We start from the raw sequence: 27471 nt of genomic DNA on the forward strand, positions 1-27471 counted from the left end.
TGAACCCAAGGTTCAAGGTTCCAAAGTTTTGTTGCAGTATAGAAGGACAGTCTTTCTCTGATGTTCTCAGAGGATTCAGTCTTCAGGTTCTAGATTGTGAAGGGGTTGATTGTCCTCAGTGAATCATAAAAAGTTTTCTTTATCTGGTGAAAATATACTCTGGCATAGTAATTAGCTGCTATAACATAAAACATGCATTGAAAATGACAGTGCAATGAAATTCTTTTATACATGTTTAAATGACCCATTGGCTTCAGGTAGCCAAATGTACCTGAAGGTTTGATTACCTTCCCAGGAATATGGAACCAACCATTGGTTTTATTTTTTATTTTTATTTATTTATTTTTTTTGAGATGGAGTCTTGCTCTGTCGCCCAGGCTGGAGTGCAGGGGCCTGATTTCGGCTCACTGCAACCTCCGTCTCCTGGGTTCAAGCGATTCTCCTGCCTCAGCCTTCTGAGTAGCTGGTACTACAGGCACCCGCCACCACACCCAGCTAATTTTTACATTTTTAGTAGAGACAGGGTTTCACCATATTGGCCAGGCTGGTCTTGAACTCCTGACTTTGTGATCCTCACTTTGGCCTCCCAAAGTGCTGGGATTACAGGCATGAGCCACTGTGCCTGGCTGCTTTTTTTTTTTTTTTTTTTTTTAAACAAGAATCATCTGCTTATTTATTTTACAGAGTAATTATTTAAATTGAGTACATTTGGGCACAGTAGATATTGGACATGAAAAGTGTTTGTATCAGAATGAGCATCAGAAAAATAGCAACTCATCTTACACATAATAACTAGAAAATATTATTCTGTCTGATCATTTAAGTGTTACAGATCCTGAGAATGTTATACACTGAACAAATTAGGTACTACCTTAAAATTAAATCTTGCTTGGAAATAATCCTTTAAAAAATGATCTGAGGTACAAATCATCTATGTGTTAAACGTGAGTCTTTGACATTATACAAAGAGTTTAAACAAATATATCAATTACAGGTTAGTGACTCTTAAAATACCTACCAGTCAGGTTCAAGGACACACTGTTCCACAGTTTCCCATAAGCTGAGGTTTTCCATTGCAGCCTCCACTTGCTCTTTGTTGTTTATCTGTGTGCTGATGTCTTCTTCTGTTGAGTGGGTTCCTTCAGAAATGTAGATTTCCAACTTATGTTTAAATGGTAAACACCGCTGAAGTTTTATTCTTAAGCACAGCCCCATAAGAATTGCCAAATATCAATGAGGTACTCTGGTGTAAACTTGGTAATAACCAGATAGTCTTCTTCATTTATCTCCTTAACTTCCATGTAACTTTCCTTTACCAATTCCAGTTCTTCTAATGTATTGAGCTTTTCTAGGTCCCAGATAGTTTGAATCAAATCATAAACCTCTAGCACTTTCTCTTCCATGATCCCAGGCTGCCCAGCAGCTCCTCACTCAAAAAGGCCCGAGAGCCACAGGACTCTGCTCAGTGTCCAGGAGAGCAGCCTCAGCTCTGCTGTCCCTGGCAACTGTGGAAGCACTGGTTTTAAACAGTTTTTGCAATTTACAAATTAACCACATCAGTATATTCAATTTGGATCATTTTATCTTTTCCATGATGAGTCATAAAATCCAGAACCTTTAATAACAAAAGCCTTAGAGTCTCAAGAGGGACAAGGTGGCCATCCTGGTTTTCCATGAGTCCATGCTTAACATTGGACTTATGTCCTCTTGAATACCAGTTTTTTTTTCCAATTTAGGTACATAACACTGATAACTAATGGGTTATCATAGGTAATTTGACTCAGACCTTGAAGTTCAAATTGTATATCTAAACAATTTTAGTATTGGCTGGTTTAACATGAAAATCTGGCAAAGTATTTTCTTGGAATTTAAATAATTTTTTCTTTTTTTTTTTTTGAGACAGAGTCTCACTCTGTTGTCCAGGCTGGAGTGCAGTGGCATGATCTTGGCGCACTGCAGCCTCCACCTCCTGGGTTCAAGTGATCCTCCTGCCTCAGCCTCCCAAGTAGTTGAGATTACAGACTTGCACTGCATACCCAGCTAATTTTTGTATTTTTAGTAGATACGGGGTTTTGCCATGTTGGCCAGGCTGGTCTCGAACTCCTGACCCTGTCAGGTGATCTGCCCACGTTGGCTTCCCAAAGTGCTGGATAACAAGTGTGAGTCACTGTGCCTGGCCTGTATTTAGTTAATTTTTTCTGTTCCACTCGGGTTAGCAGTTTTATTCAAGGGAATCTGGTTATTTCTGTCATGTATAATAACATAATAACCATAATTATGATTGACAGTATATACTCAGACATATTAGAATTTTAGAAATCCTATAAATTTTTTTTTTTTTGAGATGAAGTCTTGCTCTGTAGTCCAGGCTGGAGTGCAGTGGCACCATCTCGGCTCACTGCAAGCTCCGCCTCCTGGGTTCACGCCATTCTCCTGCCTCAGCCTCCCCGAGTAGCTGGGACTACAGGCACCTGCCACCACGCCTGGCTTATTTTTTGTGTTTTTAGTAGAGATGGGGTTTCAACATGTTAGCTAGGATGGTCTCGATCTTCTGACCTCGTGATCCACCCGCCTTGGCCTCCCAAAGTGCGGGAATTACAGGCGTGAGCCACTGTGCCTGGCCTACAATTTTGGAACATATATTATTGTCCACTAAAATATAAACTGATGATTAAATATTATTTTTATTTTGACAATGCTTCCATGTAACTTAACATGTTAAATAATTATGTTTACCTCTCTTTTGGATGCTTTAGGGGCCCTCTGTAGCATTCCAAAGTTACAGGCCAGAAAAGACCATTTTGGGGCCAGGCATGGTGGCTCATGCCTGTAATCCCAGCATTTTGGGAAGCTGAGGTGGGTGAATCACCTGATGCCAGGAGTTTGAGACTAGCCCGGCCAATATGGTGAAACCCCGTCTCTACTAAAAACACAAAAAATTAGCTGGGCATGGTGGCAGGTGCCTGTAATTCCAGCTACTCAGGAGGCTGAGGCAGGAGAATTGCGTGAACCCAGGAGAAGGGGGGGTTGCAGTGAGCCAAGATTGCACCATTGCACTCCAGCCTAGGCAACAAGAATGAAGCTCCAGTCAAAAAAAAAAAAAAAAGAAGAAGAAGAAAGACCATCTTGGGCTGGATGTCGTGGCTCACACCTGTACTCCTAGTAATCCTAGCACTTTGGGAAGCTGAGGCAGGCAGATCACTTGAGGTCAGAAATTTGAGACCACCCTGGCTAACATGGTGAAACCCCATCTCTACTAAAAATACTAAATTTAGCAAAGCATAGTGGTGCACGCCTATAGTCCCAGCTACTTGGGAGGCTGAGGCAAGAGAATTGCTTCAACCCAGGAGGTGGAGGTTGCAGTGAGCCAAAATCATGCCACTGCACTCCAGCCTGGCTGACAGGGCAAGACTACATCTCAAAAAAAAAGAAAAAGAAAAAGAAAAAAAAAACAGAGAAAAGACCATTTTGAAGATGAAATTTGATTTTGGGAAGACTATTAAATATGTTAAAGGTTTAAGGCTGGGCATGGTGGCTCATGCCTGTAATCCCAGCACTTTGGGAGGCCAAGGCAGGTGGTTCACCTGAGATTGGGAGTTCCAGGTCAGCCTGACCAACATGGAGAAACCCCGTCTCTACTAAAAATACAAAATTAGCCAGGCGTGGTGGTGCATGCCTGTAATCCTAGCTACTCGGGAGGCTGAGGCAGGAGAATAACTTGAACCCAGGAGGTGGAGGTTGCAGTGAGCTGAGATCGTGTCATTGCACTCCAGCCTGGGCAACAAGAGCGCAACTCCATCTCAAAAAACAAAAAATGTTAAAGGTTTAAAATATTTGATATTATGAACTAGAATTCCAGTTTACCATAAGTCATTCATTTAGCCAAAATGATGACTCAAAAATTTTTCAAAAGGCAAAAACCTTTACTCATTAATAGAAGACTTACCTTTCCAAATAATCTGTCTTGTGTATTCCCTCCCACTTTTTTTTTTTTTTTTTTTTTTTGGTAGTGTATTTAAAAGGCAAACAAAATCTTTCATTATCTTTCAATATTACATGAAAATTTTGTTCAAGAGAGAAAGCCACATTTCACCCTTGCGTTAGTGGACTATTAATGTCAACCACAGTTTTTAATATAACCTCATAGACAAACATATCCAGTCTTAATCAGTTTGACCATAAGGCGAGATTTTCATAAACCTTTTATAATCCTTTACAAATTTTTGTCAAAGAGCAGATTAGTGCTTTAAGAAAACCCTGTTGTGCTTTTATTTAGATGTTCATTTTAGGGAAAAAAAATTAATACCCCTTTAAATTTAGTCAATATTTTCACACATAGAATTTCTTTTACAAGGTTAATTTTTACAAACCTTCCACAATTTCTTTAAACCTTTAGTTTAATTTAATTTAAAACAATCCTTTAACCCTCTAAATTAGGCAAAAATTTATATTACCATGCCCTCTTATAATCTCTTAACCAAAAACACTTAAAACCTATTTTTTTCAGTAATTTGAATTACATGTTATAATGGTAATTCTTAGCAACTTTCACTTTTGGTGCATAAATTTTCTTTTATGAATCATTTCACAACTTACACAGAGCATCTATGACATGCTTGGACTTCCTGGCTTGTCTTAAACATCCCTCTTTTAAAAAACCAGTCATTTTACTTTAGGACAAGAATTTAGCTTACAAGACGCTTTCTTATATAAAGTCTCTTTTCTTTATAAACTTCTTTTCATAGCTAGGGGGCATAGCTAATTCCACATATTCCCAGGCCTTATTTAGAATTTAATGTCTCCAAAATTAGTTGAACAATTTTCAAAAGTCAAAGCAGTTTATGACCTTAAAGTATGAAGAAAACCTAATATCTGACCTGCATAATTTAGACTAAACACTAAATACTAAATAAATAAATTTTAGGCTAAAATAAATGTCTTTATTTTTTCAATAATTTTTAAAGCTGTTTTTATTTTCCAAAGATTACCAAAGTTACCTGAATTAAAAGGCATTACAGTTTTTATTTTTCTTTTAAAATATTTGATTTAAGTGCCTATTTTTGTTCAAGTCAATCAGAGATCTTTTATGTAAACATTACACACACAACAACACATATATAATTACACAGACAGACAGAGGAAGATTACTACGGTAGTTGTAAGATTTTTTTTTTTTGCCAGTTTTTAAGTTTCTTAATTGGATTATTTGCTTTAGGGTGGAGCCCTTGGAAGAACAGGGCCAGGAAAGGGTTTCTGGTGCCTCTTGTTTTCCCCAAGGAGCCCCAGGCTGTTAGAGCTTGAATATCTGCTTTTAATTAAGCTGACTTTTAACCATAGAACTCTTTAATAAAGTCCTTCTAAAATTTCTTATTACCTGACTTTAGCCAGGCCAAATGGCTGATATTTCTGGCTTTTAAACTTTACCAAAAATAACCTCATAGGTGCTCTGAGAAGGGAAAATTCAAGACAGTTTGTGGAGGGGAAGATAATTTAAAAATGGCAAAGGTCACCCAAATATTAATGAGAAAGGCTCATCCCCTAATCTAGGGATTGAACCCTGAACCTGGCCCACCATTGTGAAAAGAGAAAGCATGGTCACATAATTACAAGGTCAAGCTCCCAAGGACATAACTGACCAATTTGCTGAACCATCTTGAAAAGTGGGCTTACAGAATCCTAAGGTACCCCTCTTCATGACAGAACAATACAGAAAGGCACGCAAAGCACACCAGATTTGCTACAGTTTAAAACTAGCCTCACAAATCCTTTCTTCCATTAATCAAAATTTACAGAGGAGATAAACAGTGATTTTTACCATTCATTCAATGAGTTTGCACAGAGAGAGAGGGAGGGAGGGAGGGGGGGGGAGAGAGAGAGAGAGAGAGAGAGAGAGACCAGAAGTCTGACTGGGAAGAAATTCTTACCCTTTTGCTGGCGTGACAGACTTCTGGGTTCTCTTTCCCTGAGTGGCCCTAATGACCCAGCTGGCTGCACCATAGCCCTGGGGGCCAAGACACAACATAAAGGAAAATTTTCTGTTTCCATTCTGGCCAGAGCAAAATATGTGTGATAAAACATAGACATTAGCCACTCTGCTTAGCAGCCAATATCAAACTGGCAAGTCTTAAATTTGTCCCCAGATGGGCCCCATCATCTTTAATCCAACCTCCAACTAGGAGTTTCAACATATGGTCTCCGGGCCAGATGGTTGCCCTGAGTAACAGAAAAGATAGGAAAGGAAAGGTAGAGAAAGAAAAGTATTACCTGTGGCAGGATGGGGAAGGTGAAGAGCTCAAGGAGGCCAGAGAAAGACTGACTCATTGCAGCAATGCTGCAAAGTTCAGGTGGCTGTTTGTCAGTAGCAAAGATATCTTTTCCCGCAGTCCCATCAGCTCTCAAGTTTCCCCTTTCGGGAGGAAAAAGCTCCCCATGTGCCACTATCCTGTACATACATGCCTAATCCTGTCACCCTCAACCATCAGCAAAGAGTGGAAGGCAGGTTATTCCAAAGAGAATAGCAGTTAACATTCTGTAGTGCCTAACCCGTTCTTAGCCAAAAGGGACTTTTTTGAGAGCCCTTATTTTTAAATGTACTTCAATGCATTGCTCATTCAGAACATTCCACTGTAAGTTATCTCTAGTAAGATTTTGCCATTTCTGTAAGACTTTACTGCCTCCTAGGCCTAATGTGTAACCCAGAAGGAACTCAGTTTTCCAGAAATTAAGACTCCTATTTTTACCTAAAATATTGGCTTTATTCTCAGGTTCTCTTAATTAACTTAGCCAGTGATTTTTCCTACCTAAGTGCACAAGAAAAATGAAACAAAGGGGTAGAACACAAAAATCCCTGTGAATTTTCAAAAGCCAAATTGTATAACCCATGCAATATTACTGCTTACTACCAGTTTGTTTCTGACCCAGTCGTATGTAAAAAGGCCTCTAACTGGATCAAAGCCAGTTAATTCCCAGATCAAATCCATTCCTGTACCCAGGCAAGTTTCTTTTTTTTTTTTTTCTGAGACAGAGTCTTGCTCTGTCGCCCAGGCTGGAGTGCAGTGGCACCATCTCAGCTCACTGCAAGCTCCACCTCCCAGGTTCATGCCATTCTCCTGCTTCAGCCTTCCGAGTAGCTGGAACAACAGGCACCTGCCACCACACCTGGCTAATTTTTTGTATTTTTAGTAGAGACGGGGTTTCACCGTGTTAGCCAGGATGGTCTCAATCTCCTGACCTCGTGATCTGCCTGCCTCGGCCTCCCAAAGTGCTGGGATTACAGGGGTGAGCCACCATGCCCAGCCACCCAGCCCAGTTTCTGTCGTGACCTCCAAACCCAGTTTGGAATCAGAAATTTGCTCAAAGAAACTCAGAGAGCTCAAAACACAAATCTGTGGAGCTCTGAAATCCGAGAGCTTACCCACAATCCTCAGCCGCTCCAAGAGATTAGTGGACACAAGTGGGTCCTGCAGGTACCTTGCATATTCACTCAGCACTCCTGGGGGTTGCTAGAGGCCCTACCTCGAATCCCACTTCTGACACCACCTGATAAAAGAGAAGTTTCAGCCAAATTAAATTTAAAGGAGTTTAACTGAGCAATGAATGATTTGTGAATTGGGCAGCCCCCAGAATCACAGCAGATTCACAGAGACTCTGGTGCAGCCACGTGGTGGAAGAAGATTTATAGACAGAAAAAGGGAATGACGTACAGAAATCGAAAGTGAGGTACAGAACAGTTGGATTGGTTACAGGTTAGTATTTGCCTTATTTGAACACAGTTTGAACACACAGCAGGGTATGAATGGTTGAAGTAGGGCAACTGGGATTGGCCCAGACTTTGTTATTGTTACAGGTGCATACTCCTAAGTTTTCAGTCCTGTCTACCTATTAAACTAGATTGCAGTTCATCCACAAAAACTCAAATATAGAAGTATGGAGCCCTCAGGCCATATATAGTTCACTTTAACACACTCTTCTGTGCATTCTGAATTATAATCCTCATTTCTCATTCCTGAGTAAACTCAACATGTTTAGAGATAATTTTCTCTACTTTTTTTCTTAGGTTGATAGTTTCAAAGCAGTTTACAGGGATTTCTGTTTGTCTGTAAAACTCCCTTTTTTCCCGATTTTCCTCAGGTGGGCCTATGACTTTCATAGCATGCTGAGTGGATTAAAACAAACACAGTTTTTCACATTATACTCTCAGAACACACTTTTAAAAAAATTCTTTAATCATTGGCTATCACAACGTGCTTCTGACACCAGATGGGTATTTCTCCCCACACACTAAGCAAGCAATCAGTTCTTCAGCGGATAGCAGCTGGGTTTCCTTTGTTCAGCTCGACTCTATTTGAATGCCAATCTCGAGCCCAGGTTGCTTTACCTGTATTCTGGCCTACCAGCAATAAAGTATGGATCCTAGGACCCCCTTTGGATTCAATTAATTTGCTAGAGCGGCTCACAGAACTCAAACACTTAAGTTTCCTGGTTTATTATAAAGCATAGAGATGAAGGGATACGCAGGGCGAGTTATAGGGCTGAAAGCTCCACGCTTTCTGTGGGTCAGCCACCCTCCATGAACCTCCACGTGTTCAGCTACCCAAGCTCTCCAAACCTAGTCCTTTTGTGGTGTTTATGGAGGCTTCATTACTTAGGCATGATTGACTAAATCACTGGCCACAGGTACTCAGTTTAACCTTCAGTCCCCTTCCCCGCCCCAGACATGGGGAGATGGGGATGAGGATGAAAATTCCAATCCTGCCTTGATCTTTTCAGTGACTAGCCCCATTCTGAAGCTACCTAGGGGCTGCCAGCCACCAGTCAACTCATTAGCATACAAAAAATCCCTTACTTATAGAGATTTCAAGGACTTTAGGTGTTGTATGCCAGAAAAGGGCTTTCACCCTCAAGATTTGCTGAAAATCATCTGACAAAACAGAGGAATATATATGACACACAAATTTATTAATATGATGGGAGAAAAATCTCAGAGTGACTACCCCACCACTGAGTGGTGTACAGATGGATATATGCCCTTAGGGGCAAGGGAGATGGGGAAGCATAAATGATTTTAGGAGCTCAGTAAATGATTTTTAGGGGAGTTCAAAGGGCTTGAAGAGCATACAGTAGCCTCCATGAAGTCTGCTGGGCTCACAGGGTAGGTGGTGGTTTGTGACATCTGTCCAGGTGGATTGACTTCAGACTTTCTCCCTGCAATATGAATTCAGTTAATAAAAACTCAGGGAAGGGACCAGAGGTAATTGTTTTCTTCTTTAGGCGGAAAAGGGAGCTTCAGAGAACAACTTTATCCTGTGCTTTGGGAGAGACAGAGAATTGGGAGACATGAGGTGGGGAAGGTCAGAGAGACCTTGCAGCTTCTTCATTTCCACATGTTTTGACACCATATTTTGGGGATATCTGTTTCTGAGGCCCCAAAATGGAGACAAAACCTGAATATGTATATTTCACAATATCACACATGCATACCTTTGGTTGCAATCTTCTGCTATTCCCAAATAAAATGTTTTCTTCTAGAAAGCCAGTCTCAATAAAGCTGAAAACCCAAGGGGGTGGCATGGGTTGACTAAAGCCAGGCCTGCACAGTGGTGACCTATGTCACTGCAGGGGCAAGTGGGGTGGGCCAGTGCAGAGCTGTGACATAAGCAGGTGACTTTCTCTATCAGAACTTTCAGTTAAGTCACTTCCATGGAAGAAGAGGCTCTTCATAGAAGAGCCTCTATAACAGTACTGACTCCATGTTAGAAGAAAACTTGCTTGCTTGAATACAATTATTACTTTGCTTGAGTCTTTAGATTATTCACTAAAAATGGCCTCAGAAAAAGAGGACCTTCAACAGAGATTTTTAAAAACATGCCAACCAACAACTCTGGGAATGAATTGGCTAGCCTGACCATACCCACAGAAGGCCACAAAGCATTGACCAAGAAAGCAAGGATTAACCGCCCACCTGAGAATGCCCACAGTTCGCAAGAATGTTTTCATTATTTTTCCCTAATTTCCCTTAACAACCTCTGATTTAGAGGCACGACTCAGAATGGTGGTCTTTGAACCCTAGTTCACTGCCTTCCCTGGGTTGCTGGCATCTTGAATAAAGCTAACTTTCCTTTTACCAAAGCTTGTCTCTTGAGTTTTTGCCTTTCAAGATTCAAGTGGCCTAGACCTGAGTTCAGTTACACCTCTGCTAGCAACAGCCAGCACCACCAATGAACAAACACCATCTGCAATAAGCCCCTGTGAACAAGAGTTTCTGTTTCAAAATATCTTACATGCGCTTACTCTTTTTTGCTTTCAAAAGCTTCCTCTTGTCCCAACCCCTCAAATATGCTTATGGTCCACCAAAGGACATGCATCCTAGATTGCAATTCCTTGGCTATTCACAAATAAACTCTTTGTTTTGAGAGTTGGTCTCTCTTGCTCATTTTGTTACAGTAGGTAGTTAGGCAGACATGAGCAGGGCAGGAGAGGCCCTCTCCCAAACCAGGAATGTCAGATGATCACCAGGTGATGATCAGGCGGTTGCTAAACTGTTGCTTTAAAATAATTGATTGCAGCTGGTGCCAGGGAACGCCGTCTCCTAATAGACAGATAACACCTGAAGCTGTTAAACAGCAGCTTCCAAATAAGATCTCAGGAGTTGGGTGAGTAGGGTCAAGCAGGAGCACTAAGAGGCAAAATGGCAGAGTTTAATTGGTGTATGACCTTCCTCTAGGAACACTCAACTGGTAAGGGAAGAATGCCTCAGATGAGCATGCATAAAATTTCAGTAAACACACTGTGCATGTGGCCCCTCCCAAGTGCTTGCAGGCTACTGAGCATGTGGACCGCCCACCCCAAGGGAAGAATCGGGGGAGAAGAGATGCAAGATCTCAGAAACATGCCAATGTATAAGACCCCAAGTTGAAGGTCAGATCGCACACTTGAATCTCTCAAGTTGCCCTCATGGTCCTCTTCCAAGTATACTTTACTTCCTTTCATTCCTGCTCTAGAACTTTTTAACAATAAACTTTCATTCCTGCTCTAAAACTTGCCTTGGTGTGTCAAGAATTCAGGTCGGTGCAGACCCATACAGATTCATCACTGCTAACAACTTCAGGCTGACACAGAAAGGAGGAGCTTTTCCCAGATCGGCAACCTCTGGAACTGTATGCGGTACCCACCTGAGTCCATTGTGCTCTCAGCTTCCATGAGTAATCTTTCTTCTGTGTGGTTTACTTCTGTCTTGGATTCAAACTCCCTCCTTTTGGTTGAACTCTCTGACTTTATTCGGGATTTGTTTCTGTTGACACCACGTCCTTTCTTGTGTGTTCTGCACTGGAACAGCCTATGCAAACCTACCTGGAAAAGGCCGGGGGAGCTGAGAGGCTGAAGAAAGAGGCTGACAAATCTGAAATCTCAGGAAAAAAATTTGATAGAGACTTATGGACAAAAGCCATGACTCAGGCAGCCTGCAGATGGTGGATCCCTGCACTGTTACCCCCCAGACTCAGGCCTTTATAAGGAAGGAATATGTAGAGCAGTTGAAGTCAACCCTGCAGGGAAAGATAAGAATTTTCCAAAAGGCAGGATTTATGGTCACATTTATGATAATGTGAAGAGACTGTTTTGACCTATAGCAGGATATGCGGTGAGTCCACACTCCTACAAGTCCCAGAACTGGGGTTAATCAGAAGTGAGCATGGAAGACTGGCATCCAAGATGGAGTTGCTTTAGCCTCCACATGGTGAGTATTCTTTTGGTTTCATTTTTGGCTGCTTGCATGCAAATTAGACCTTTTCCCCTTGTTTTCATTGTTTCTAAACATCATTTGAGAGCAAAAATAACACAACATTGTTAGACACAGTTGAACACTTAAGAGTCACTGGGGTGCTCACCACCATTTTATAACAGATTAGAGTCTCCAAAGTCAAAGACTCCTTTGAAAGGACAAACTGGTCACAGATAGGCAATATTACCACTGGGGGCCTACCAGTTTCAAGAGAATTTATGTATAACAAGGGCTTCGTGGTCACAGGTCAGACAACTTAGAGCAAAGGCCATCCACCAAGCAAAACAAGCATCCTGTGAAAGGCATACTTATGAAAGCAGAACACTTCGTTCCTGAGTTTTAGTTTCCTCAAAGGACCAATAGGATTTTCTTTTTGCTTTTGAGAGATTAAGAAAGGGAGTGGGATTCCCAAATTCTAAAGCATGCAGGGCAACCCTCCTTCAGGACCCCAGTCAGTTCCATGTGCAGACATTCAGGCTCACCCTTGTGCACCCTTTTAAACCAATGGACAAATTACACCAAGGATAATTTGGAGCTCCAATGGCCATTTGCAGATCAAACTTTCGAAGTTTACTTTTCTGAGAACTAAATTAGGAGACCGTGGCTATAGCGTCAGTCTGAATGGGAGACATATTACAATTGGCATCTTGAGGCTTCAAAGCACATTTAGGACTCAGAAATTACCTCTATACAAAACGCTGTCTCAAAGCCAGTGGAGACAAGTAAACAATTAAAAGAGGCCAAAAAAAAAAAAAAAAAAAAAAAAAAGAAAGAAAAAGCCTTAGAGGCCCAGACTCTCTCCTCCCTGGAACCTCCTCCTCCCCTTCCTACAGCCCTTCCTATGAGCACTGATGACCCAGGTAAATCCCAAGTCTCCTATGTTCCTTTGACCAAGGCTTGGACGAAGGTTGAATTCAGAGCCATTGCCAAGGAATTCCCAAAAGTCACTGAAGACCATAACTGATTTGCTGATGAATTCAACATGGTAATCCAGGCCTATCAGTTCGGCTTCCCCAATCTATACCAGCTGCTTCATACACTTGTTGATGAAGGCAAAGCCCAACATTGGATGGCTAAAGCTAACTGGATCCCATCTGAACTAGACAAATGCCCCAATACTGGGAACAAGCTCCCAATCTAAAGAACCCCAGAGCTATCTTTAAGTTTTCCTTAAAGCCATAGATTGGAACAAGATTCAACTTGTACCCAAAACCAAATGAACCAGTTCAGAATTATTACAATTGACTCCGCATTGTCTTTAAGGACAATTCTGGACTTCTGTAAATGTTTATTCTACCCGAGTAGCCTTTAATTCTATGTTTGTGAATAGCCTAACTTGAGAATTTTCCCAACCTGTTAAAATAACCCACATGGAATGGGGAGCCATGTCCACTCCACATTTAGTAAGGTTGGCCAATCAGCTCCGTGAGGATACCAATAAAAAGAAAATTATCAAAATCCTCAACCACCAGCTGCAACAAACGGAAGCCCCCAAACAAAATCCTCCTGGCCCCTACCAGTATTGTAAAAAACTGGACACTGGAAGAGAGGTTGCTGTAAGTTAAAGAGAGTTAAAGACCCCTCCCTCAAAACCCTCAAGGTATATATTCCTTTATTAGGCTGTTCTTGAATTGCTATAAATACCCAAGACTGTGTAATTTTTAAGAAAAAAGGATTAATTGGCTCACAGTTCTGCAGGATGTGCAAGAAACATGCAGCATCTGCTTCCCATGTTGCTCAGGGACTCAGGAAGAGTCCTCAGGAAGCTCCCATTCATGGCGGAAGGTGAAATAGCAGCAAGAGAGCATGGGGGAGGTGCCACACACTTTTAAACAACCAGATCTCTCGAGAACTCACTTGCTATCATGAGGACTGCACCAAGAGGATGGTGCTAAACCATTCATGAGACATCCACCCCTGTGATCCAATTACCTCCCACCAGGCCCCACCTCCAATACTAGATAGAGATTGCAATTTTCTTTCTCTCTTTCTTTCTTTCTCTTTCTTTCTTTCTTTCTTTCTTTCTTTCTTTCTTTCTTTCTTTCTTTCTTTCTTTCTCTTTCTTTCCTTCCTTCCTTCCTTCCTTCCTTCCTTCCTTCCTTCCTTCCTTCCTTCCTTCCTTCCTTCCTTCCTTCCTTCCTTCCTTTTCTCTCTCTCTCTCTGTCTCTCTCTCTCTCTCGATGCCTGTTACTCAGGTTGGAATGCGGTAGCAAAATCTCAGCTCACTGCAACCTCTGCCTCCCAGGCTCAAGCAATCTTTCCACCTCAGTCTCCTGAGTAGCTGGGACCACAGGCGCACATTACCATGCCTGGCTAGTTTTTTTGTATTTTTGGTAGAGACAGGGTTTTGCCATGTTGCCCACACTGGTCTCAAACTCCTGAGCCCAGACAATCAACCTGCCTCAGCCCTCCCAGAGTCTTGGGATTACAGGTATGAGCCACTGTGCCCAGCCTGGGGATTACAATTCAACATGAAATTGGGGCAGGACATTAAAACCATATCAACTCTCAATAATGGAGTCCAAAGAATTATAGGGATTCTTCTCATCCCTCCCCACAACCATGTTAGGGAAATAACTCTTAATATCAAGAATGAGGTCCTAACTGTCCTTATAGTTACTGGAGCCACACTTCCAGGGTTCAGCTCCACTAACCTCAACCAGCCTCTGCCTTGAAGCATAAATACAAATAGTGTTCAGTCTACAACAAACCTCAGGATGTCTTTGTAGTCCTGTCTATCCTTTTCTGCCTCAGTCTCTTACAGGATCTCCTTTGTTCTTAGTAATTCAGCTCCTGTCCACCTTCTTGGTCAATACTTTTTTTAAAAAATATTTTTTATATTAATGGAGATGGGTTTTTGCCATGTTGGCCAGGCTGGTCTCGAACTCCTAGCCTCAAATGATCTGCCTGTCTTGGTCTCCCAAAGTACCGGGATTACAGGCAGGAACCAGAGTGCCTGGCCTGCAAACAAACATCATGCAGGAGTTTCTTTCTCCCAAAAGGGGAAAATAATTTTTGGATTTGACAAACCAGGTCAAACTGACTCAATCCTGGAACTTCCTGACTCTTTAAATTACCTCAAACAAGGAAGATCTATTGGTCATAAAATCCATCACTGCAGCTTATAAGGCACAAAATCTTGTGATGTCGTATACCACAGTTCTTTAACACTTCAACTATGCCAGTAAAGAAACTTAATGGCTGTGAGTAGAGATTTGTTCAAGACCTTTGTGCAATAAACAATATGGTTGCACCTCACCACTCAGGTGTCCCAAACCCCCATACTTTGCTGACCTCAATCCCAACTGATGGTAAGTTCTTCACTGCAATTTATCTGTGCAGTGCCTTCTTTAACATCAGGTCAGCCAGGCCAGTCAAGGCCTTTTGCTTTCACTTGGGAAGGCCAACAGTGTACCTGGACGGTCATGTCCAGCGCTTCACTGAGAGCCCTTCTTACTTCCAAATTCTGAAGGCCAACCTGAAGGATTTCACTTTCCTCATGGGTCCACTTTATTGCAATATGTGGATGACCTCCACTGTTCTCCCTTATAGGCAGCATGTGAGGAAGACAGTGTACACTTGTTAAAACTCTTAGCTGGTAAAGGCCATTAAGTTTCTAAGGAAAAATTACAACGGGTAAAAACCCAGGAAAAATATTTAGGCCACCTAATTTCAGAAAGTGGACCACACTCAGACCTAGACTGCATACAAGACATTTTATAATCCCATACAATCCCTATAATTCTCTATAAATCCAGAACTGAGCACCAGCTCTGTGGATTTCTCAGGTTTGCTGTATCCCCAGGTCTTCTCTTCTGGCCCAACGCCTCTGCTAAAACCACCAAACCTGACCCCATTGTTTGGGAAGACCCAGAAGATATGGCTTTTGACAAGCAAACAGGGAATTTTATTAAATCCCCCAGCCTTGGGACACCCTAATTATCAACTGCTATGGTTTGAATGTTTGTCTTCTCCAAAACTCATGATGAAACTTAATCCTCAATACAGCAGTATTGAGAAGTATCGCCTTTAGGAGGTGATTAGATCATGAGGGTTCTGCTCTCGTGAATGAGTTAATCTATTCATGGATTTGGGGCTTGATGGGTTAAAAGGATTACTGAGCTATCCTGGGAGTGAGACTGCTGTCTTCATAAGAGGAAGAGAGACCACCCCCCTCACCATGTGATGCCCTGAGCCACGTCCCCTAGCACTCTGCAGGGAGTCCCCACCAGCAAGAAGGCCCTCACCAGATATGCCCCCTTGACTTTGGACTTCCCAGCTTCCAGAACTGTGATAAATAAATTCTTTTTCTTTATAAATTTCCCAGTCTCGGGTATTCAGTCACATCAACAGGAGACTAAGGCAACTCCCCTTCTTCACTTGATCTTAGCCAAAAGGCCGAGAAGTGATGCAACCCCCAATTCTTCCTTTCTGTATATGAAAAAGAAGGAAGCACCCTGACAGTTTTAACTGAAAAGCACGCAGCTGGCCATGGTTGGGGGGCTGAGGTAGAAGGATCACTTAAGACAGGAGTTTGAGACTAGCCTTAGCAACATAACGAGACCCCCCCACCACACACACAAAAATTAAATATTAGCCTGGCATAGTAGCACACCTGTAGTCCCACCTACTTGGGAGGCTGAGGTGGAAGGAGCACTTAAACCTAGGAGTTGAAGGCTGCAGTGAGCTGTGATCATGCCACTGCACTCCAGCCTGAGTGACAGAGTGAGACTCTGTCTCTGAAGAAAATTTAAATTGAAAAAGTTTTAAAAGCATGGAAATCAGCATATTCCTGTATGATACTACAGTGAACAGTGGGACCTGGGAGCTTGCAGATCTCCTCCTTGTCTGAGGGCTATCCGTACCACCACCCTGTGGGTCAAATCCACCAAAGAAGTCATCAGGGGATCTCCTTGGACCATTTTTGTGCCACATTTTCTTCTATCCACCTCACCTTTTATGAGATCCTTCTGTTAACCACTCCCCATATTACTTTCTCTTGCTGTAATAAACCTAATCCTGCTACTCTCCTTCCTCTGTACTCTGGGATGAGATGCCACATGACTGTCTAATTTTAGTGGATATTTATTTATTTATTTATTTATTTATTTATTTATTTTGAGACAGAGTCTCGCTCTGTCACCCAGGCTGGAGTGCAGTGGCCCGATCTCAGCTCACTGCAAGCTCTTCCTCCCAGGTTCACGTCATTCTCCTGCCTCAGCCTCCTGAGTAGCTGGGACCACAGGCATCTGCCACCACATCCGGCTAATTTTTTTTGTATTTTTAGTAGAGACGGGGTTTCACCGTGTTAGCCAGGATAGTCTCGATCTCCTGACCTTGTGATCCGCCCGCCTCGGCCTCCCAAATTCCTGGGATTATAGGCTTGAGCCACCACGCCCGGCCAGTGGATCATCTTATGATTCCCCGAAAGGATTTACAGAAAACTCCCCTGGACAATGTGAAGCTATCCTGGTTCACAGATGGTTCATACTTCCAGGATGATCACAGTGAATATCCTACGCCCACTTGCTTTGAGGTTGGGAAAGCAGTCGCTTGGCCTTCAGCCACTCGAGCCCAGCAGGTGGAGCTATTTGCCCTCACTGGAGCCTGCCTTCTCACTAAGGGAAAATCCGCTAATCTTTGTACAGATAGCAGGTAAGCATTTGGAGTTGCTTATGATTTTGGAATGTTGTGGAAACAGGTTTCCTCACTTTCAGTAATGAACCTTATGATTTATTATATGCAATACAAATACCTGCTGCTGTGGCCATGATAAAGGTTCTGGGCCATTTGAAACTAGATTCCATGGAGGCTAGAGGACACCACCTTGCTGAGAATGTTGCTAAGAATGCTGCTCTTAAGAGCCTACTGATCTGGCCAGGCGTGGTGGCTCAAGCCTGTAATCCCAGCACTTTGGGAGGCCAAGACAGGTGGATCACGAGGTCAGGAGATCGAGACCATCCTGGCTAACACGGTGCAACCCCGTCTCTACTAAAGAATACAAAAAAACTAGCCGGGCGAGGTGGCGGACGCCTGTAGTCCCAGGTACTCGGGAGGCTGAGGCAGGAGAATGGTGTAAACCTGGGAGGCGGAGCTTGCAGTGAGCTGAGATTCGGCCATTGCACTCCAGCCCGGGCGGCAGAGCCAGACTCCGTCTCAAAAAATAAAAAATAAAATAAAAAATAAAAAAGTCCTACTGATCAATTCTCTGTCATGGAGTTATCCAGTTGGAAAGATTTCCAAAGGATATGATCTTAGAACAATGACTAAAGATGAACATTACTGAGCACCAGAGGCCAAAAAAAAAAAAAAAAAACCACAATGGGAAAAATACAGGCTGATGGTTCAGTGATAGAGAGGAACTCTGGTGTGGACCAAGTAAAAGGCCTGTACTTTTACTTTTCTCCATGAAATTTCTGTAAAGTATTGTGCATGAATTGAGCCATGGGGCTGTGGAAAAGAGGATCATTTTTATGAAACAGTACTGGTAGGGCCATGTCAATGGACTTGCTAAAAGGGCTTACCTCGCCTGCCAGACCTGCTTTGAAATCAAACCTGGAAAACCAGTGTGAACAGCCCTTGGCCATTCTGACCTGCCTAATGGGCCACACAGGGTTTGGCAGATGGACTTCATCCAGATGCTTCCTTCACATGGGTATCCATATGTCTTAAGTAAGTTAGCATACTGAAACATTAATTACTAAGCATAAGTTTAAACACTTTGGCATCGTGTTTTTATATGGTATAGAGAAGCTAAGTGTATTTAGGTCTAGTAATATGAAATATTGTTTCCGGAAATTATGAAATGGAGAATGCTGATATAAGTTCACCACAATGCTTGCTAGTATTCGAGAAATTAAGATTCTAACAGTTAAAAGTTATAATAACATATGGGATTAAACTACTAGAAAGAAAACAACTTTGTCTGCAAGGGAAAAAATATGTGTTTGATAGGAAAAGATATGAAGAACACATTTTTGTTTAACAAAGGGGTTATAAATGGTTTGTGGAAATTTTGTGTTATCAAACCTGACTGAAATTGAATGGATTTATTTGAATGGTTTTATTAAAATTAGCTTTAGCATTAATAGTACACTGGTGCAAAAGTAGTATTTGCTCTTTGTTAAGATGACAAAGTTTTCTCGGAGTATTGGTCTGAGAATGTGAAGGATTCTTTTTCCTTTCAATTGGTGTGGGAAAAGAAGATTTTGTGGTTTTGTTTGTTTGTTTGTTTGTTTTTTTGACAAGGAGTCTCGCGCTGTCGTGCAGGCTGGAGTGCAGTGGCCGGATCTCAGCTCACTGTGACCTCTGCCTCCCGGGTTCACGCCATTCTCCTGCCTCAGCCTCCCAAGTAGCTGGAACTACAGGCGCCCGCCACCTCGCCCGGCTAGTTTTTTGTATTTTTTAGTAGAGATGGGGTTTCACCGTGTTAGCCAGGATGGTCTCGATCTCCTGACCTCGTGATCCGCCCGTCTCGGCCTCCCAAAGTGCTGGGATTACAGGCTTGAGCCACCGCGCCCGGCCGATTTTGTGTTTTATCAAGATAATTTTTTGTGCTTTGGCTTTTATTAGGTCTTTATTTTTTATTTTTATTTAGTTATTTATTTTTGAGACGATGTCTGGCTCTATTGCCCAGGCTGGAGGGCAGTGGCACCATCCTGGCTCACTGCAACCTCTGTCACCTAGGCTCATGCATCCTCCCACCTCAGCCTCTCAAGTAGCTGGGACTACAGGTGCACACCACCAGGCCCGGCTAATTTTTGTATTTTTTGTCAAGATAAGGTTTCACTATGTTGCCCAGGCTGGTCTCAAACTCGTGAACTCAAGAAATCCACCCGCCTCAGCCTCCCAAAATGCTGAGATTACAGGTGTGAGCCACCATGCCCAACCTGGGTCTTTGATTATTTAAGTGAGTCTTCACAACATTAAATACCTAAGTTTTTGTTGACAACGCTATAACCTATATTTGCCTTTTGAAGTATTTTATTACCCTGGTTAAATCAATGACTGTTATTCCACAGTGACCTGTGATCCTATTTTAATCAAGTGTTTTAAACTTTTTTACATTTTGACAAATTTCCCAAAATCCAATTCTAAATTAAGTCTTTTTGAGTCAAGCTAATTTTGGGATATTCCAGAAGGCCTCTGGAACATCCAAAAGAGATATATCAAACCAATTATTTTCATTTGGCATATTAAATTATATGGGGGCCAGGCATGGTGGCTCACACCTATAATTCCAGCACTTTGAGGGGCCATGGTGGATGGATCTCTTGAGCTCAGGAGTTCAAGACCAGCCTGGGCAACATGGTGAAACCCCATCTCTACCAAAAAACAAAAGATTAGCCAGGCATGGTGGCACACAACTGTGGTCCCAGCTACTCAAAAGGCTGAGGTGGGAGGATTGCTTGAGCCCAGTAGGTGGAGGTTGCAGTGAGCCAAGATTGCAGCACTGTACTGTCACCCAGAGTACAGAGTGGGTGACACTGGGTGTCAGAGCCAGACTCTATCTCAAAACAAAACTATATGGGAAGTATTGTCAAATAACTGATGCTAAGCCATCTTTGAATTATTTTTGTATGAACGTGTTATTAATATGTGTTTCATAAATTGTATAAAATTTCTAAGACTCCGGTATGTTAGCCATGATTTTGGTTATTTTGTTAAATTGTTGTATGCCACAGAAATAATTAAATTTTCTTGTCAACTGAAACATTATTATTAGGCACTCTCATCAGCTCTTTACCCATGGCCATTTAAAGTCTGGTTGTTCACAGTTAATTGGTTTACAATCATGCTTTTCTAAAAGTGTTTTGCAAGCAACTATAATCCTAAAGTGGTTGTGTCTTCAAGGAGATGCATGGAAACCTTGGTGCTTTGGGAAAAACTCTCTCAAATCGGGTTTTTCCTTTGTTCTCACAGAAGAACACAGAAGACTTCTGTGATGAAAGGTGTAGGGTTTTTCACCACACACCAGGCAGCAGACACCAGCGAGGTGTCCTCCAATTCAATTCTAACACTATCTACCTGGAGATAGTGTCAGATTTCACAGGCTTGGGGCTCAGTCCTCAAGACTGCCCCTGACACTCTCAGACACCAGTTGCAAGTCCAGGTCTCAGGAATGTCTGACCAATTGGCTTCAAGTTGGCGGTGCCACAACCCTCTCTTTGGGTTTTATTAATTTGCTAGAGTGGCTCACGGAACTCAGGGAAACATGTTTTTTGTTTCGTTTTGTTTTTTGTTTTTGTTTCTGTTTTGAGACAGAGTCTTGCTCCATCGCCCAGGCTGGAGTACAGTGGCATGATCTCGACTCACTGCAACCTCCGCCTCCCGGGTTCAAGCGATTCTCCTGCTTCAGCCTCCTGAGTAGCTGGGATCACAGGCGCCCACCACCATGCCCAACTCACTTTTATATTTTTAGTAGAGACGAGGTTTTGCCATGTAGGCCAGGCTGGTCTTAAACGCCTGACCTCAGGTGATCTGCCTGCCTTGGCCTCCCAAAGTGCTGGGATTATAGGCGTGAGCCACCATGCCCAGCCAATTTTTGTTTTAACTTGAAACACAAACGCTTTATTTAAAGACTCATCTGAATTCCTGTGTGGCAGGCCAAGAATAAAATAAAGGAGAACGCAGCACACCATTCTCACCGGTCAAGTGGTCGAACCCAACATCCAAGACCCAGCGAGCAGCCAAGATCAGTGCAACCTCCCGACCTCTGGCTCTGACTCCAACAGGGTGAGCACAGAGCCCTCGCACATGGAGCCTTTTACGTTGTGGATGATGGAGCAGCTCGTATCCTCCATAAATTCCATGTGCATCTGCGTGCACTGTCCCTTAGAGCCAGCTCTGCCCAGAACCTTGGTGACCCTGGCCAGCTTGATAGGCTGCACGTGGCTGGTGTCCATGATGGCAGTGCGGTGGCAGTTGGGTTAAGATAACACTTACGTTTGCTGGTTTATTAAAAAGGGTATTTTTAAGGATACAAATCAACAGCGAGATGAAGAGACGCATAAGGTGAGGTCTGGAAGGGTCCTAAGCACAGGAGCTTCTGTCCTCATGGAGTTAGGGTGCAACATCCTCCCAGCCTGTGGATGAGTTCTTCTTCACCTTTCTCTCAGCCTTCACATGTTCAGCTCTCTGGATGCCCCCCAAACCCTGCCCTGTGGGCCTTCTATACTTTATTGGTTGTCCATGATAGAAGCATGGACAACTGTGTCAAAACATGATTGAATTTAAAAAAAAAAGTCTGATCTAAACCTAGCAAGACATCTCCACGTCCTTCCTCCAGAGTATGGGGAAGGGCCCTTTCTGGAATGAGGGTCTTTTGATCCACAATCAGATTAAAGTCCTGCCTTGGGCAAATGAAAGAGAAGGGCAGAGATATTCTGTCTCCTGAGACCCAAAACACCCAACATTATAACAAAAGACTGTAACAATGGTTCTTAGAACTATGACCTAGGAACTGTGGACAAAGGACCTAGGAACTGTGGACAACATCTCTATATCAGGACACCACAGATGGAAAAGACTGTGACAAGTACAGGTTTCTGATGATTTTAAGATCATACCATTGGGCTGGGTAGGAATTTCTAGAACTCTAAGGGAAAAACTAGACTCACCAAATTACTAACCCAACATCAAGCAGGACAAAAATTAATCACATGAGACTAAATGGACTGACGAATTATGGGTTTCTATGTCTTTTTAAAATTCAAAAATATTGCTGGTTCTTTCGTTTTTCAGATTTAAGGAAACATTTTCTTTTAGGCTATCTATAGCTTAAGGCAATTTGGTAACTTATACCTTTGTGAACAAAAATGGAGATATTTGCTTTTTTCTCCCTACCTGATCCTTCCAGAATTTAGAAACTACTCATGAGGATTCTTATTTTTATGACAAAGTAATTATTTACATATGTTCAATAGAATCTGCTGTTGGCTGGGCATCTCAGTCTCCCAAAAGTGAGGGATTAATCCCAACACTTTGGGAGGCTGAGATGGGAGGGAAGATCACTTGAGGCTAGAAGGTTAAGGCTCTAGGGAGCTATTATTGCACCACTGTGCTCCAGCCTGGGCAACAGAGTGAGGCCCTGACAGAAGAAGAGGAAGAAAGAAGAAAGAAGAGGAAGAAGGAAGAGGAGAATCTTCCCTCTTTATAACAGGACACAATTGGAAATATTGGATATATTATGACTGGGATATCGAAATTGAGACTGTAGATACAGACTTTGCCTGCAGTACTTACAGACACATTCTGTCTACACTGGCTTCCTAGCGTTGAAAGATTTTTAAAAGTTCATTCTGAGATTCCTGATCTAAAGTTCCAGCCAAGCAAACCTCAAAAGAGCCTATGTGGTTGATTGCTATTCTCACTGAACTTCTCTAAATAAGCGGAGCAATTTGATGAGGCTAAACATTTTGCAAACAAATTAGTCTTACTCTGATTATCTCTGGTAGAAATGAGGGGCAACTGTAAAGAGAAAATGTATGTTTCAGAAGAAAGAACATTATAGTACACTTGTTATTAGATTGTAGCCTTGTTTGTTGTTCTAGAGTTTTTGTTATCTACCTGCAGAATGGACTGGACCCTGAATTCTTCTTGTTTCCTCCAATACATGTTGACAACTCTCCACCTTAAGAACAAAACTACTAAGCTGGACAACTTGATGTAAACATCAAGGGACAAGTCTCATGCCAATGTGTGGACCATACAGAGTTCACCAAACCACCTGTTGTCATAACCAGAGAGTCATATTACAAATCAGGACCAGAAGTTGACAATTTTACACTGTGATGCTTTTCCCCAGATATCCAAACAGGACTAGCCCCTTGCCCCTCTCAATTTTTCCTTGCTCATGCCTACCTCTTTCAGTAGTTAGAATTTCACACCAGTAGCTTCTGTGGGTTACCTGATAAAAATATTGGGTCTGTCAGGCCAGACTCTGATCTTTATGACCCAACAGACTCTTTAGTTTACTTAGTGGGTAAGTTTGGCAACATCCCTGATGCAACTGTTTGGCACCAAAGCAAACCAGACCCACTTTTTCTCACTCCCTGCCTTAATTTTACATAGATTACCTACTAGCTGAACACGAAGGGGTCTTGTGTGGTTTCTGGCACATCTTGTTGCACAAGGATAAATACATCAGGTATTGTAGACTCAGTTGCAAAAAATTAACAAACAGGCTACTTGGTTAAAATGGGTAGACCCATTTTATATAGTTTGATCTATTCAGTTTTTGTTGGTTGGGTTCATGGGGACCCTGGCTAAGGAACATACTCCAAACCCTTGGTATTATCCTCCTGACAGTCACAATAGTGGTCTCCCTGGTGCACTGTATCCTTTCAAATGTTTTAAGTGTTTGCATGTGACCATCCATTGAACATCAAATGGTCCCTCTTCAGCTGGAATGACAAAAACACAAATAAATGCATGATCATGGCCAGGCGTGATGGCTCACGCCTGTAATCCCATCACTTTGGGTGGCTGAGTAGGGCAGATCATGAGGTCAGAAGTTTGAGACCAGCCTAGCCAATATGGTGAAACTCCATCTGTACTAAAAATACAAAAATCAGCTGGGCATGGTGGCGGGCACCTGTAATCCCAGCTGCTCGGGAGGCTGAGGCAGGAGAATTGTTTGAACCCAGAAGGCGGAGGTTGCAGTGAGCCGAGATTGTGCTATTGCATTGGGTGACAGGGCAAGACTCCATCTCAAAAAAAAAAAAAAAAAAAAAAAAGGCATGATCATGGAGACACTGTAACCTATCAATGACGTGATGACGTGTTGAGATCAGAAACCCAAACTGATAGTAACTGAGAGAGGCACTTTTAAGTTTTGGTCAAGCTAGGTGACAGCCGGATCAAAATGGGTAAAAATTGTTTTTAAAAGATCATGGGAGGCCATTGTTTTGGACTGAGCTCTTGCGCTAGGTTCCAATAGACCAGACCAAACCAAAATTAAATCACTTATGTTAAATACCACATAAGAAAATAAATCCCAAAACAGATTAGTTTTTCCTCAGTGGGCATAATAAGGAAGTCCCTTCTGCTCTCTAACCCTTACAAAAGAGTAACCTGAAGTAAGCTAAGGTTACCAATCTGTTATTTTTCTATCTTGTTTCCTTATTCTCTTCACCTTACAAAACCCATGGTTCTGATATCGCCCAGGCAGGGGGTTTTTATTTTTATTTTTTTGAGATGCCGCCCAGTCTGGAGCGCAGTGGCGCATTTTGGCTCACTGCAAGTTCCACCTCCCGGGTTCACACCATTTGCCTGCCTCAGCCTCCTGAGCAGCTGGGACTACAGGCGCCTGCCACCACGCCTGGCTAATTCAGGCAAGGGCTTTTATTCTATTTTGTAGAATGAAGGCTGCCTCAATTCATGAATCACAAATAAAAGCCAACGAAACCAATGAACACATATGACATAATTTTGCCTCTGACAGTGAACTTTCCCTTTTTTGCCTAAAAAGCTTCTCCTTGCCCACCTCCCCCAGTGCAGCACCCATGGTCCGACATAGCACATATATTCCAGGTTGCAATCCCTTGTCCAACAAACTGTTTTATTAGTAGTATTTTAAAAAATAGAGACGAGGCTTTGCCATGTTGCCCAGGCTGGTCTCCAACTCCTGGGCAAGTGATCCATCTGCCTTGGCCTCCAAGAGTGCTGGGACTGCAGGCATGAGCCATGGTACAACAGCCTGGCCCCAACATATTTTTTAAAAGTTGTATTTTTTAAAGTTTTACTTTTTTTCTTGCCCTCCTGCAGTTCACATTCAATTTTTTTTTTTTTTTTGAGACGGAGTCTCATTCTGTCATCTAGGCTGGAGTGCCATGGCTCCATCTCGGCTCACTGCAACCTCCGCCTCCCAGGTTCAAGTGATCCTCCTGCCTTAGCCTCCCCAGTAGGTGGAATTACAGGGGCACATCACCACACCTAGCTGATCTTGTATTTTTAGTACACACAGAGTTTCACCATGTTGGCCAGGCTGGTCCCAAACTCCTGGCCTTAGGTGACCTGCCTGCCTCGGACTCCCAAAGTGCTGGCATTACAGGTGTGAGCCACCGCACCCGGCCTTCAATAAAACTTTTTTTAAAATTTAAAATAGGCTGGGCGCTGTGGCTCAAGCCTGTAATCCCAGCACTTTGGGAGGCCAAGATGGGCGGATCATGAGGTCAGGAGATCGAGACCATCCTGGCTAACACGGTGAAACCCCGTTTCTACTAAAAAAATACAAAAAACTAGCTGGGCGAGGTGACGGGCGCCTGTAGTCCCAGCTACTCGAGAGGCTGAGGCAGGAGAATAGCGTGAACCCGGGAGGCAGAGCTTGCAGTGAGCTGAGATCCGGCCACTGCACTCCAGCTTGGGAGACAGAGCGAGACTCCGTCTCAAAAAAGCAAAAAAACAAAAAATAAATAAACTTTAAAATAATTTTTAGAAATAGAGTCCCATGGCCAGGTGTGGTGGCTCACACTTGTAATCCCAGCACTTTGGGAGGTCAAGGTTGGTGGATCACCTGAGGTTGAGTTCAAGACCAGCCTGGCCAACATGGTGAAACCCCGTCTCTACTAAAAACACAAAAATTAGCCGGGCCTGGTGGCGGCCGCCTGTAATCCCAGCTACTCGGGAGGCTGAGGCAGGAGAATCGCTTGAATCTAGGTGGCGGAGGTTGCAGTGAGCCGAGATGGCGCCATTGAACTCCAGCCTGGGTGACAAAAGCGAAACTCCGTTTCAAAAAAGAAAAAAATAAAAAAATAAGGTCTCGATCTGTCACACAGACTGGAGTGCAGTGACACGAACACCGCTCACTGCAGCCTCGACTTCCCAGGCCCAAGCGACTGTCCCACGTCAGCCTCCCGAGTAGCAAGGACTACAGGCACAAAAAAACTTTTTAAATTTTTTGTACAGAAGGGGTTTCCCTATGATCCTCAGGCTGGTCTCCAACTTCTGGTCTCACGCGATCCTCCCGCCTCGGCCTCCCAAAGAGCTAGGATCACAGAGGTAAGCCACGCGCCCGGCCACATTTCCCAATTAATGGTTTTTGAAGAGTGGCCGGCTTGGAACGGGTTGGCGGAGTCGTTGGTTAGTTAGGCCCCTGCAGTGTCGATGGAGGACGAAAACGGCGCTGTGACATAAGGGGGAGGAGGCGGGCTGGCGCAGCGCTGTGACGTAGCAGATGAAAGCCCGGCCTGCGCTGCACTGAGGTACTTCTCCGAAGGACAGGGAGGGACAAGTACACCGTGGGCGGGGCCGGCGGGTCGTGGTGTTAATTCGCGCTGTGAGGAGGCGGGCCGGCGCCGCGCTGTGACGTAAGCGGGAGGAGGAGGGCTGGGAGGGCGGTGTGGTGAACGCCCCTGCGGTGGCGACAGGCCGGCGCAAGTGGAGGCGGGGCCAGCGCGGCACTGAGGTAAGTACTTCCCTAAGAGGCGGGGAGGAACAAGTCAGACATGGGCGGGGCAGGCGCCTCATGACGTCAGTCTCTCGCGCGTGCAGAGGTGGGCCGGTGCGTGGCTGTGACGTAGGTTCAGTGGGCGGAGGAGGTGGTCCCAGATGCTGCGGCGCCCGCTGGCCGGGCTGGCTGCGGCCGCCCTGGGCCGGGCCCCACCGGACGGTGAGTACGACGAGCACAGTCGCGAGGGTGACTCGCGGCCGAGGCGGCAGCGGCCCCTGCGTTTTGCGGTCGCCCAGTCCAC

General features: G+C 43.5%; 1 protein-coding gene and 1 pseudogene across 42 annotated transcripts in view; one reads left to right on the plus strand and one right to left on the minus strand.

Moving 5' to 3' along the window:
• The window catches only part of GUK1 (guanylate kinase 1), a 40144-nt gene that overhangs the window by 4826 nt on the left and 7847 nt on the right, over positions 1-27471 (plus strand). For 32 of the 42 annotated variants that reach the window (XR_012433977.1, XR_012433955.1, XR_012433987.1 and 29 more), the window contains exon 1: positions 27308-27389. Coding sequence is in view for 2 of the 42 variants with exons in the window: in XM_005541065.5 (XP_005541122.1) it covers positions 27329-27389 (61 nt within the window). In the remaining 40 variants the exon portion in view is untranslated. Of the gene's footprint in view, positions 1-10723; positions 11735-17069; positions 17435-21043; positions 21515-26686; positions 26780-27087; positions 27186-27307; positions 27390-27471 lie in introns of those variants that run through there. The other 10 variants (XR_012433991.1, XR_012433972.1, XM_074038499.1 and 7 more) reach the window with 5 other exon arrangements.
• Positions 1015-21684, minus strand: LOC135970323 (cytosolic iron-sulfur assembly component 2A pseudogene; annotated as a pseudogene).

Source organism: Macaca fascicularis, chromosome 1 (genome assembly GCF_037993035.2).
Source record: "Macaca fascicularis isolate 582-1 chromosome 1, T2T-MFA8v1.1".
Taxonomy (NCBI): domain Eukaryota; kingdom Metazoa; phylum Chordata; class Mammalia; order Primates; family Cercopithecidae; genus Macaca; species Macaca fascicularis.